Source organism: Octopus bimaculoides, chromosome 24 (assembly GCF_046866305.1).
Source record: "Octopus bimaculoides isolate indiv1 chromosome 24, ASM4686630v1, whole genome shotgun sequence".
NCBI lineage: Eukaryota > Metazoa > Mollusca > Cephalopoda > Octopoda > Octopodidae > Octopus > Octopus bimaculoides.
The window spans coordinates 26,981,144-26,995,123 of record NC_142951.1 but is presented as its reverse complement, the minus strand read 5'-3'; the positions used below and the strand labels follow the sequence as shown (position 1 = coordinate 26,995,123).

At 39.5% G+C, this 13,980-nt stretch overlaps 1 protein-coding gene across 2 annotated transcripts in view; it reads left to right on the top strand.

Annotated features, from left to right (window-relative positions):
* The window catches only part of LOC106878844 (uncharacterized), a 76,574-nt gene that overhangs the window by 48,264 nt on the left and 14,330 nt on the right, over window positions 1-13,980 (top strand). For both annotated transcript variants that reach the window (XM_014928185.3, XM_014928186.3), the window contains exons 12-14: window positions 975-1,134; window positions 7,753-7,913; window positions 9,707-9,765. In XM_014928185.3, the coding sequence (XP_014783671.1) occupies window positions 975-1,134; window positions 7,753-7,913; window positions 9,707-9,765 (380 nt within the window). The remainder of the gene's footprint in view (window positions 1-974; window positions 1,135-7,752; window positions 7,914-9,706; window positions 9,766-13,980) is intronic.

Genomic DNA, 13,980 nt, shown 5'->3' with positions numbered 1-13,980 from the left:
GGGGCTATGCACAGAGGGGACAAACAAGGACAGACAAGATTGTCAGATCAGATTGGAGCCTGGTGCAGCCATCTGGCTCACTAGTCCCCAGTCAAACCGTCCAACCCATGCCAGCATGGAAAGCGGACGTTAAACGATGATGATGATGATGATGATTAACATAGACTGTTTAATTGTAGAAGTTTAACCCTTTAGCACCCGGATCACTCTGACAAATGTTGAATAATTAACCACATTGTTTTGAATTAATCATACAATATTTCGTAGCTTCAAGATTTTGAGTGACATTGTAGACGAGGCATGAGAGGCCAGATCTGGCTGGTTTGAACATGAAACAAGGTAGAGTATTTTGGTTAGATATGACCAGTTTAAATGCTAAAGGGTTATAAAATAAGCATAAAGTTCAAACTCACCATTATATTAAGACACTTGAATTTCAATTAATTTTGATTAATTTAAATTTCAGGTTTGTCTCCCTTGCTTTTCTTGACATTTTATATCTAATGTAACAAGTTTTTCTCTCCTTGTTACAAATATCATTGTAATATTAATTAAATTTCTTGGATCATTATATTGTATGTGTTAATGCTGATTTTACCATTTATATATTCAAAGTCTTATTATTGACTTCTGTTAAATCTAATTAACAAGCTTGGTGAAATTGTGGTTGTGGCAAGTGTCAGTGACGCATGAATGGCATCTGTGTCAGTGATAACATAAAGGCCCCCCCCACCTTGCCAGTGACACGTAAAAGGCACCCAGTACACTCTGGAAAGGTTGGCATTAGGAAAGGCATCCAGCCATAGAAACCAAGCCAAAACAGACTGGAGCCTAGTGCAGCTCTCTGATGATGAACATAACCCTCTTGTTCCTGTTTTTTTTTAATGTTTACGTGTTTCTTTTCTATTTGTCCTATTTTTTTCTATTTCTTCTCCCTCATATTATTTTATATTATTATTTTGTCATTTTTCTAGAAAGAAGTTTTGTCACTTGTTCTAAGTCTAATCTTAATGGTAGCAGAAAGCCTGCGACAAGCCTACCATTGTTGTGATTCCATCAAAGATTACTTTGCCATTGTACAGCAGGAAACTAATTTAAATATATTTATTCATGAAGTTAGCAAAGAAATTTATTGTAAGTCACAGTTTTATTGTTTTATTCTTGTATTTTTTTTTTCATGTTTCTGATAATATTTTCATAAATATTTGACCAACTTCAATAATATTTTACCTTAACACCATAGAAAGCAAGGCTTTAAGTATGTCACAGTATTTTAGTTAGGGTGGTAAATTTGGACAAATTTTTATGACATGGAGAGACTAGAATCCTGGCATTTTTTTAGCAAGGCTTTTCATTGGAGGGAGAAAATTTTTCCCCAAAATATATATTAACAACAGAGACAGTATTAATACTGAGAGGTAATATTTATGTCCACTTCAATGTGGATGTCCTGTTAGAACAAACTATACTGTGGTAGTCACCATGAGAGAGAAACTCTCATATTGGCTTTTAGTGCAAAATGTGCTCTTGTTTATATCACTGGCAGGGAGATAAATCCCTGCCATCTCTTACACCAAGACCACCAGATCATGTGGTTTTGACCTTCCTTGGGCTCATCAGTGATGGCTGCTCAGCTGCTAGAAATAGCAGCGATTCATCTCTCTGCCAGCAATATATAGAATAACAGTGCCAGAACGGGCGCTGGTGTTGCAATTAGCTAGTGAGCTTGTTAAAAAATATATATTAACAACAGAGGCTGTATTACTACTAGGAAGTAATATTTATCCCCACTTTAACATGGATGTTCCTTTAAAACATGCTATATAGCAATAGATTGTTGTTGTTGGCACTCCGTCGCTTACGACGTTGAGGGTTCCAGTTGATCCGATCAACGGAACAGCCTGCTCGTGAAATTAACATGCAAGTGGCTGAGCACTCCACAGACACATGTACCCTTAATGTAGTTCTCGGGGCTATTCAGCGTGACACAGTGTGACAAGGCTGACCCTTTGAAATACAGGCACAACAGAAATAGGAAGTAAGAGTGAGAGAAAGTTGTGGTGAAAGAGTACAGCAGGGTTCGCCACCATCCCCTGCCGGAGCCTCGTGGAGCTGGTGTTTTCGCTCAATAAACATTCACAACACCCGGTCTGGGAATCGAAACTGCGATCCTATGACCATGATTCTGCTGCCCTAACCACTGGGCCATTGCGCCTCCACATAGCAATAGATACCAAGAGAGAAACTCTCATATTGGCCTTTGGTGCAAAATGCACTTTCTTTGTAAATATTTAGCAAAACACTGATTGTTTTTCTTCTGTTGTGATGTTTATCTGGTGTGCAGGATCTAGTTACTGTATTATTCGTGAGAGCAGGATGTTACATTTGAGATTTGAGGCCTATTACTATGAGCTATATCTTGTTTGCTTGCTTCAAGGAGGCTGGTGATAAGTGGTGCTATTTGAACCCCGAGTGCAAACAGCTGGACGAAATAGTGCAAAGCATCTCTTCCGATTCTCTAATAATTCCACCAATCAGCTGCTCTGGCTGGTTCATTTTGTCAACCCTGAAAAGATATACTACTTCTTATAGTAGAGCCTGTAGAAGATCTGGACCCAGAATTCCAGACATTGAAGCAAAACCTATAATTAATTAAAAGACTTAACCCTTTAGCACTTGGGATTATTCTGTCAAATGAAATGCTTATTTATTCTCATTATTTTATATTAATCCTGCATTATTTTGTAGCTGTCAGATTTCGATGATGTGATTGTTTTTAGAATGACATTGTAGGGTAGGTATGAGAGGCCTGATCTGTTCAGTTTGAACATTAAACGGGTGGAATGCTAAAGGGTTAAAGTAAGCTTAACAAAAACTTAGGTTTTAGTAAATAAGAAAGAAGACAGGGCCTTGATATCATTGGAGAAATAACCACGCTCAATATGCAGAAACCGGGTCAGTTAAGGTTCCATACAGTGCGTTCCAGTATGGAGTATGGACACTTAGGGGATTTAGTGAGTTCAGAGGCAGGCTGACAGAAATCATAGACTTTATACGCAGTAGATGCACATGGGCAGCAAGCAAAGTGCACACTGGAAATGGGGGCCATCAAATACATAGATGGCTCTGTAGAAGATATCTTGGGTGACCTAATTAGCGGTGAGGGAGAAATTTGGGAAGTGTAGTAGCCAGAATAAGAACAGGTTCGAAAATGTCCAAGAAGCTGGTGCCTTTGCTGGAAAATAAAGGCTTCTCAGAGTGAAGGACAAAGTGTATGATACTTATGTGTGAAGTACAGTATTGTATGTGTGTGTGTGTGTGTGTGTGTATGTATATATATATATATATATATATATATATATATATATATATATATATAAGACACAAGATGTTTGTGTGTGTGTGTACGTGATGTGTGTTATGCACGTCCACAAATTAGCACGCATGTCGCTCCAATTTTAGGAGGACATTGTTCATGACCCTAGCTGTGTTTTTGTCAACTTTTTCTGACAGGCACCCGCGTATAGCAGTAAAAATCGATAAACTTTTACCAATTTTGAAGTTTGTTGACATGGCGAAGTCAAATCTGTGCGTACGCGCGTGAAGGAGAGAGAGAGAGAGAAAGAAAGAAATAGTGTTTGTGACAAGGGGAGAAACAGAGTGTTTGGCAAGCGTCTAAAAAAAAAAAAATTAAAAAGTGGAAGAGGGAGACAAAGCGGATAAGGAAAAAAAATTTCTCTCACCAAGACAGCGTCTAACAAAAAAAAAAAAAAAGGAACGAACAAGTGGAAGAGGGAGACAAAGCGTATTAGGAAAGAAAATGTAGCTAAGGAAGACAGAGTAAAATGCATTTTTTTTCTTAAACATGAGATATAGTTTCAAATATAAGATGTTTTTGAAAGACACTATATTCTATAATAAGATTATATATACTTTCTCACACAACAATTCAAATATATTTATTTTAAATCATTTATTTATTTTAAATCGTTCATCTTTCTTTCCCCCCCCCTCTCACTCTCACACATACGCACATATACTACTTTGGGAGCGAAAGAGTTTTGTTTATATTTCACAACTATGAAACAAAAACGTATGTAACAATTTGTCAGTCACCCCCCCCCCCCCCAACCCGTTTTTCGAACCACAAAAAGGGTTTGGTAATTTTTCAAATTAACACCCGCACGATTTCCACTAGGGTGTTACGATTAGGGTTAGGGTTACGGTTTTAGGGTCAGAGTTAGGGTTAGGGTTAGAGTTAACATAGAAGGGACAGGCTCCTTATTTTTTGGTTAAGGTTGTTGGTAAGCTTTCCTAAGTTACTCCAATCCAGATCCCCAATGCAAACCTTCAGATCAACCTTCTCCTATGCAGATCTCTAATGCAACATTTAAAAAAAGAGTCAATAAGTGAAAATAACCAATAAACTGATTCCTTATGGGATTTCCCAATCAAATTGCCAGCAAACCATTTTCAGCCAAACCAATTTCAACGGATTTCGCTCAAATCTGATGTCGATGTTACTTATTTTGGTTTGAAATAAAGGACTTAATCATTTAATAATCCTAGCTTAATCCCGAGCAGCGCCGGGTTATACTGCTAGTATATATATATATATCATCATCATCATCGTTTAACGTCCGCTTTCCATGCTAGCATGGGTTGGACGATTTGACTGAGGACTGGTGAAACCGGATGGCAACACCAGGCTCCAGTCTGATTTGGCAGAGTTTCTACAGCTGGATGCCCTTCCTAACGCCAACCACTCAGAGAGTGTAGTGGGTGCTTTTACGTGTCACCCGCACGAAAACGGCCACGCTCGAAATGGTGTCTTTTATGTGCCACCCGCACAAGCCAGTCCAGGGGCACTGGCAACGATCTCGCTCGAAAATCCTACAGGAGCCAGTCAGGCGGTACTGGCAACGGCCACCCTCAAAATGGTGCATCTCATGTGCCACCCGCACAAGAACCAGTCCAGGGGCACTGGCAACGATCTTACTTGGCTTGCCGGGTCTTCTCACGCACAGCCCATTTCCAAAGGTCTCGGTCCGTAGTCATCGCCTCGGTGAGGCCCAATGTACGAAGGTCTTGCCTCACCACCTCAGCCCAGGTCTTCCTGGGCCTACCTCTTCCACGGGTTCCCTCAACTGTTAGGGTGTGGCACTTTTTCACGCAGCTATCCTCCTCCATTCTCACCACATGTCCATACCAGCGCAATCGTCTCTCTTGCACGCCACAACTGATGCTTCTAATGTTCAGCTTTTCTCTCAAGATACTTACACTCTGACGGGTATTCACATTGACATTACACATCCAACGGAGCATACTGGCTTCATTCCTTGCGAGCTTACGTATGTCCTCAGCAGTTACAGCCCATGTTTCACTGCCATGTAGCATGGTTGTTCGTACGCATGCGTCATACAGTCTGCCTTTTACTCTGAGTGAGAGTCCCTTTGTCACCAGCAGGGGTAAGAGCTCTCTAAACTTTGCCCAGGCTATTCTTATTCTAGCAGCTACACTTTCAGCGCACCCACCCCCACTACTAACTTGGTCGCCCAGATAGCGGAAGCTATCGACTACCTCTAGTTTTTCACCCTGGAATGAGATAGAAGTTGTTTCCTGTTTGTTTGCAGTCTTTATTGCACCTGAACATCTGCCACAAACAAAAACTAACTTGCTAGTTAACCTGCCTTTGATGTTGCTGCACCTCTTATGTGTCCATAGCTTGCACCGGGTACATCTTATAGAGTTACTACCTACTCCTTTTCTACATACTGAGCAGGGCCATCTACCTGAAGGGGTTTGTGTTTTATCTACCTTCCTACTTATTAGGATTTTGGTTTTAGCTAGGTTGACTCTAAGGCCCTTCAATTCTAGACCTTGCTTCCACACCTGAAACTTCTCCTCTAGTTCTGATAGTGACTCCGCAATTAGGGCAAGGTCATCAGCATAGAGGAGCTCCCAGGGGCAACCTGTCTTGAACTCCTCTGTGATTGCCTGGAGGACTATGGTAAATAATAGGGGGCTGAGGACGGAACCTTGGTGGACCCCTACCTCTACCCGGAATTCATTGCTGTACTCATTTCCAACCCTCACCTTACTGGCCGCATCTCTGTACATGGCTCGCACAGCTCTCACTAGCCATTCTTCTATCCCAAGTTTCCTCATTGACCACCAGATAAGGGATCGGGGGACCCTGTCAAAAGCTTTCTCCATGTCAACGAAAGCCAGGTACAGAGGTTTATCCTTGGCTAGGTATTTCTCTTGCAACTGTCTCACTAGAAATAAGGCATCAGTAGTGCTTTTACCTGGCACGAACCCAAACTGCATCTCATCTAAATTGATTCGCTCCCTAATTAGTTGGGCTATGACCCTCTCTGTAACTTTCATAACCTGATCTAACAGCTTGATGCCTCTGTAATTATTTGTATCTAAAGCGTCCCCTTTACCTTTGTAGCAGTTGACTATGATGCTGCTACACCAGTCATAGGGTATGACTCCTTCGTGTATCACCTGGTTCGTAATACGGGTGACTAGGCTATAGCCAACACTGCCAGATATTTTGAGCATCTCTGCAGTGATTCCTGATGGGCCGGGGGCTTTCCCGGTCTTCATACTCTTAATTGCTTTATCTACCCTGGTACTATCAACTCGGATAGCTGGTCCCTCTATTGGGTCGACATAAGGCAGGCTCTCTTTCTCCCATTCATTCTCTTTATTAAGCAATCTATCGTAGTGGCATCTCCAGACCTCTTTCTTTGCATCCTCATTTAATGCAAGCGTACCATCATCCATGCGAACACATTTCTCTCCTACAACATCACTATTCTCTCTCCTACACTGTCTTGCAACCCGAAATACCTCGAGTCTTTGGTCCTCACGGCGCAGAACATTGGCAAATCTTTCCTTATCTGCTTCCCCTCTGGCTAAATAAACCTGTCGCCTAGCCTCCCTTCTGGCACATTGGTACAATTCCCTGCTACCACCGTTCTTCCAGTCCTTCCAAGCTGGTTTCTTTTGTCTAATAGCCCTGTCTACCTCCTTGTTCCACCACCACGTTACTCTGGGTTGGGAGGGGACCTTACACCACCCACAAATCTGGTCGGTGGCTTTCAACAGGTTGTCCCGCAGAAATCTCCAATTGTCTTATATATATATATATATATATAAAACCAGCCAAAATTGCAATGATAATCTGGAACTTCGAATGACCTGTCCTTGTTTTCTTTGTATCGTCTGTCTGGATGTTTTGTTGTCCTTTTTTTTGTATCACCTAGCTGGATGTTTTGCGTTCTTGTCCCATTTTTGTTCTTTTTACACGCGCGCACGCACACACACACACACACACACACACACACACACACACACACACACACACACACACACACACACACACACACAAATATATGTATGTATGTATGTGAAGTTGTCAGTTCAATTCCTGGACTGGACTGTGTTGTATTCTTGAGCAAGGCACTTTATTCCACATTGCTCCAGTTCACTCAGCTGTCTCTCACAAACAACCTTGCTCAGATTTGTGCCTCTGAGGGGACCATTCTAGGTGAAATCCCATGGTCATTCATGACCTAAGGTGGTCTTTACCCTTTTATTTTCGCCATAATGTATGTATCTATATAAAATTGACCATAAATCGATTTACCAGGATGTATAAAGTGTGTGTGTATTTTAAGCAGCTGTCATTCTTTACCATGATGCAGTTGAAATTCAGTTTGTGAATTGTAATTTTTGCAGATGGTTGTCAGGATGATCTCAGCAAGTTTGACCAGGTATTAAATGCTATCAGGCTACCTTGGCTAGCACTCTCCATATCTTATATCCTCACGAAATCCTTCCATGATATCAATGACATACCAAACACAGATGGCAGTGATATCATAAACCTCACCAACCTCGTAAGTACACGCTTTTCATGTTGATTCAGTTAGAGAAGGGGAACGTAATCGTGTAATGGGTGCAGGTTTGTCTTGTGTGGTTGAAGAAGTTTGCTTTACAGTCAAATATTTTTCGTTTCAATCCCATGATATAGAGCTATAGCATCAGATCGTTCACTGTACTTTTAGTGAAATTTGGTCATTGATAATTCTGTTGCATGCACACACACTCACACTCATACACAACAGCAGCACCAAGAACAACAACACAGGAAATTGGGAAATTTTTGGTATTATTTATTCTCCATTACATGTGTTTCATTTGCTAATAGGAATCACAAAATTTTACATGTTAGATAGACATTTGAGAGATTTCTGAATATAAATTATTCAGACACAGAGAAGAATTTCATTATAAAAAAATTATTAAATTTTTTTCTCTGCCTGATGAATTTCTCCATAGGAAATTCCTTACCTGTCCATCTAAAATGTAAATCTTTGTATTTCCTGTTAAGAAATGAAACAAGTGTAATGGTGAATAAATAATAACAAAAAATTTCCAATTTTCTGTTTTGTTATACAACTCTGCAAATAGCATTTCTATAATTCTCAATTTTTCTGTTTTTTGACAAACACACAGCCACTCCTACGCCTATGGAAAAATAAATACCATAAATGGTTTCCAATTTCAACACAAGGCCAGCAAATTTAGGGGTGGAGGTGAGTCGATTATATTGACCTCCAGTGCTCAAATAGTACTTATTTTATTGACCCTGAAAAGATGAAGGGCAAAGTCAACTTCGGTTGAATTTGAACTTAGAATGACAGATGAAATGCTGCTCACGATTTTGCCACCCCACCACCTTCATGCCCCTTTTAATAGTGATTTCAAATTTTGGCATGAGGCCAGCAAGTTCAGGGATTGGGGTAAGTCAGTTACATTGACCTCAGTATTCAGCTGGTATCTATTTTATCGGCCCCAAAAGGATGAAGGGCAAAGTGAAATTGGGCTGAATTTGAAGTCCGCATTGTAAAGATGGATGAAATGCTGCTAAGCTTTTTTTACCTGGCGTGCTAATGATTCTGCCAGCTCATTGCCTTCAGGGCCCTCCTAATATTGACTTCAAATTTTTAGCATAAAGTCACCAATTTCAAGGGAACAGGTAAGTTGATTACATCGATCCGAGTGTTCAAGTACTTATTTTGTCAACCCCTTAAGGATGAAAAGCAAAGTCAACCTTTGCTTTTCATCCTTTTCAACCTTTGCTTTTTATTTTTCCATAGGCACAGGAGTGGCTGTGTGATAAGTAGCTTACTTACCAACCACATGGTTCCAAGTTCAGTCCCACTGCGTGGCACCTTGGGCAAGTGTCTTCTACTATAGCCTCAGGCCGACCAAAGCCTTGTGAGTGGATTTGGTAGACGGAAACTGAGATTTTGATCTCGGAACATAAAGACAGACAAAACGTGGCTAAGCATTTTGCTTGGCGTACAAATGACTCTGCCATTAAACTTCCATAAATGATGTTGATATAGTCTGCATTGTCTTTTATCCTTCCAAAGTCCAACGTAGAATTATTGGGGTTTCTTTCAGTTTCCGTCTGCCAAATCCACTCACAAGGCTTTGGTCGGCTCGAGGCTATAGTAGAAGACACTTGCCCAAGGTGTCACGCAGTGGGACTGATCCCGGAACTATGTGGTTGGTAAGCAAGCTACTTACCACACAGCCACTCCTGCGCCTAGATATGTTTTTTTGTGTGTGTGTGTGTATGCATTTACTTACATTTTAATATTTTTCTTCATCTTTTATTTAGGTAAATAAATACCTGAGTGTCTTATGTCAGATCAAATGTAGGCCTTCAAAAAGAAAAACGTGAGTATCACAGTTGATGTTCACCTGGTTCGTTCAAGCCAGTAAGGGAGTTTCTACAAAGCCACTCAACCTGCTAGAAATAACAGTCAAATTCCATCAAATCACACACTTCGATTGTTCATTTTACATTTGTTTTTCCATGCCGGCATGGGTTTGATGAGTACATATTATTGAGGTATTTTTATCAAGTAAGGTAGTATTGGTTTTTTTTTTTTTTTATATCTTGCATGTCTTCCAAAATACAGAGCTAGTGATAATTTGTTATCAGAGCATGGTCAACCAAGTTCATGACTATTTACATGCAAGCATAGAATGTAACCATTCAGATACACACACACAATGGGCTGCATTAAAAGATACCCCTTCAAGGTGCCATGCGGTGGTTAGGATTGAACCTGTAACCACGTGATTAACAAACTTCTCAATCACAGACCTGCCCGTTTCTACCGTTTAAAAAATATAATATGTTGGATAATGTGATTAGCACATAGGAAAAGACAGGATGTTCATTAACTGGAATGTCTTTAATCATAAGCCTTCTCAATCAAAGCTGACCTGGGGTTACACAAACAACCCCCTTTTTTTATGTTGCTTGGCCCCCAAGTCAACTCTTATCCAGCCAAAGTATAGTCAAAGATCATGATTTTTTTATTGAGACATAATTTATCTAGCAGTACATTATTTAACATGGAGGTTCTTTTTTCTTTAAGGAGAATGAAGTGTCATTAGAGGGAAATTTGACTGCTGTTTTTAAGTAGGTGAAACAACTATGCAGAAGCTCCCCCTTTACTAGCTTATATATTACCTCTGGTTCCATGTCCTCGTACAAAACTCTAACTACATCTTATCAAAGTTACATTTGTCCTCAACTAATTTTACTTGGAATCTCTCAAACCATTCTGAAGACAAATTCCTTCAGTGTGAGATACCTGTAATTACCATTATTTCTCTGATCTTCCTTCTCTGCCTGCACCACCATTTCCTGTGGACCCTTCCTTTGTTCTTGTGGCAGGTGGCAGTGATAGAGCTTTCCTTTCTTTACCCCATCACACTCCTCCTCTCTCATTTCTCTTACCTTCTCATTAACCTTTCTTTCCTCCTGTAATAACTTAGCTGTTCTTATTTACATATTGGTGGCCAACATCTCTTGTTGTTGTATTTTTTGCTAATAATGTTGAGAAGGTTGACCAGCTGCATTTGTTGTGTAATCGGGCATTTAAGTGCATGTTATCATTGTTTTACCAGTCTTCTGAAACACATGTACATTGTATAAAGCGTAGATACAGATGATACTGGACAGACCTGTACAACAATCTCACATAGACTCACTATGCATTTGCAACATGGAGCTATTGCACTTTATACCACACATCACAAAACAGAATTACGGCATTTTAACGTGCATAAGGAACACTTTTTTGTCAAAAATTAGGTTAAAAAAATATGGGAGTTTCTTATACATGGATAGTATTATAATCCCTTACAAAACCTTTTTTCCCAAATTTTACACCCCCAAAATTAGGGGGTTCATTATACAGGTTAAAATACAGTAGATAGGAAAATTCTAGAGGAAAATACTTATGTAGTTTATAAAATTCCACACGAAAATAGAAGACTAATTATGGAAACATCTCTCATATCACAGTACAATGTCAAAATGAACGCATAAATACACACATTAAAAAATTAGCATATTGCTGTTGACATAAAGAAATATAAAAACCTAATGATCAAAATTTGACTGTCAAACAAGTCAACACTCTGACTGCTGAGGCATAATGCTGACGGTCAGTAGACCTTTGGTGGGAAAGTCTACATAAATTCAATTAGAAAATAAGAAACAAGCAACAGTCACATGCTTTGCCAGTCTTCTGAAACATGTGTATGTTATATAAAAGCATAAATACTAATTACATTTCCCGAGTTTCTTTTTTTTTCTTTTTATATGTATCTATGATATATATTTATGCATTTGGCTGTACATGCCTTGATTGTTTAATTCAGACTTGATTTTTTTTTTTTCTACCCATTTTTTCTCTATCCTTATCTATCCTTTCTGTAGGAGCATGTAGGCTTGAAACATTAAAGATTTCTTCCATTTTTCCTGGGCATCAATTTAATACACCCAGTATGTTGGTCTTTCACATCATCTTTGTGTTTTTTCTACTTTTGGACTCTTTTACTTGTTTCAGTCTTTTTGACCGCGGCCATGCTGGAGCACCGCCTTTGGTCGAGCAAATCGACCCCAGGACTTATTCTTTAGAAGCCTAGTACTTATTCTATCGGTCTCTTTTGCCGAACCACTAATTTACGGGGACATAAACACACCAGCATCGGTTGTCAAGCGATGTTGGGGGGACAGACACACATACACACATACATATATATATATACATATATACGACGGGCTTCTTTCAGTTTCCGTCTACCAAATCCACTCACAAGGCTTATGGTCGGCCCGAGGCTATAGTAGAAGACACTTTCCCAAGATGCCACGCAGTGGGACTGAACATGGGACCATGTGGTTGGTAAGCAAGCTACTTACCGCACAGCCACTCCTACGCCTATATATATATATATATATATATATATATATACACACACACACACACACACATTTAATGGCGGTGTCCCAGCATGGCCACAGCTTTGAGCTGAAATAAAAAAATAAAATAATACATATATATACATACATATATGTATTACAAATAAAAGGGTAAATGATTATTAATTTATTAATAAATCAATAATTAATAATTTTTATCAAGCCCTTCGGTATGTAAACACCATTATCGGTGAAGAACTTATTTAAAAGTTCTTATACATTTATAAACATAATTAAGGGATCAGCAACAGTTGCTTGTGTACATACATATATGTAAATATACTTGTGTACATACATATATGTAAATATACTTGTACCGATGAATATCTGTCACGCAATAATCTTGTATATGCTTGTCCCACCTGTAACAAATGAGGTAGACCACCTACCATTACCTCAGCATACAAGAAGACCCACAGTGAACGCTGGCATGGCTGGACGAAACCAGACCACCCACCTTCAGAGGTACATGCCATCAGAACTACTGTCGCACACGCTATCGGTGTCAGCCTTAGAACTACTCTTAAAAACCATATTTTTAAGTATAAGAAACTGTATAAACAAATGAAAGGCGGTGCTATTGGAGTAGGGATCGCCAGTGATGTTAACCTCTTCAAATATATACATATGCATATGCGCATACATGTACACACACACATACATACATACACACGTACATATATATCATGAACTAACTGTTACTTTCTCAGATGCAGCACAGAATTTTGTCAGTGAACAGGTCGTGGTCTCAAAGCGACGAAAATATTTTGGCAAATTAAATTTAAATGTGAATCTAATGGTTTTTGTGTTTCTTAAATGGCTTATAAACACCTTCCACGCAATTTTATATATATATATATATACATATATATATATCTGTAATATATGTGACAATTATTCGGTTACCATAATAAGACTCAGAGTTTCAGATGTTGGAGTGGAAAACTGCTCCGGCATCTCGTCAGTTATTGAGGCAATCAAAAAATTTCTATGTAACTGACCATTAAACGAAGGGAAATTACTATGTAATTGACCATTAGTAAGACAAAAGAGGTATTAGAATGACCATTAAATAAGGGGAAAACCAAAGGGAAGAAAGTAAAGAAGTAAAATTGCTCATAGAAATCGCATATGCACGCATGTACATACACATGCACGCATGCACATGTATCTCTATGCATATTCTCACTCACACTTGCGTGAAACACATATGCCAATATATGCACAGGAAACAACTTCTATCTCATTCCAGAGTGAAAAACTAGAGGTAGTCGATAGCTTCTGCTATCTGGGCGACCAAGTTAGTAGTGGGGGTGGGTGCGCTGAAAGTGTAGCTGCTAGAATAAGAATAGCCTGGGCAAAGTTTAGAGAGCTCTTACCCCTGCTGGCGACAAAGGGACTCTCACTCAGAGTAAAAGGCAGACTGTATGACGCATGCGTACGAACAGCCATGCTACATGGCAGTGAAACATGGGCTGTAACTGCTGAGGACATACGTAAGCTTGCAAGGAATGAAGCCAGTATGCTCCGTTGGATGTGTAATGTCAATGTGAATACCCGTCAGAGTGTAAGTATCTTGAGAGAAAAGCTGAACATTAGAAGCATCAGTT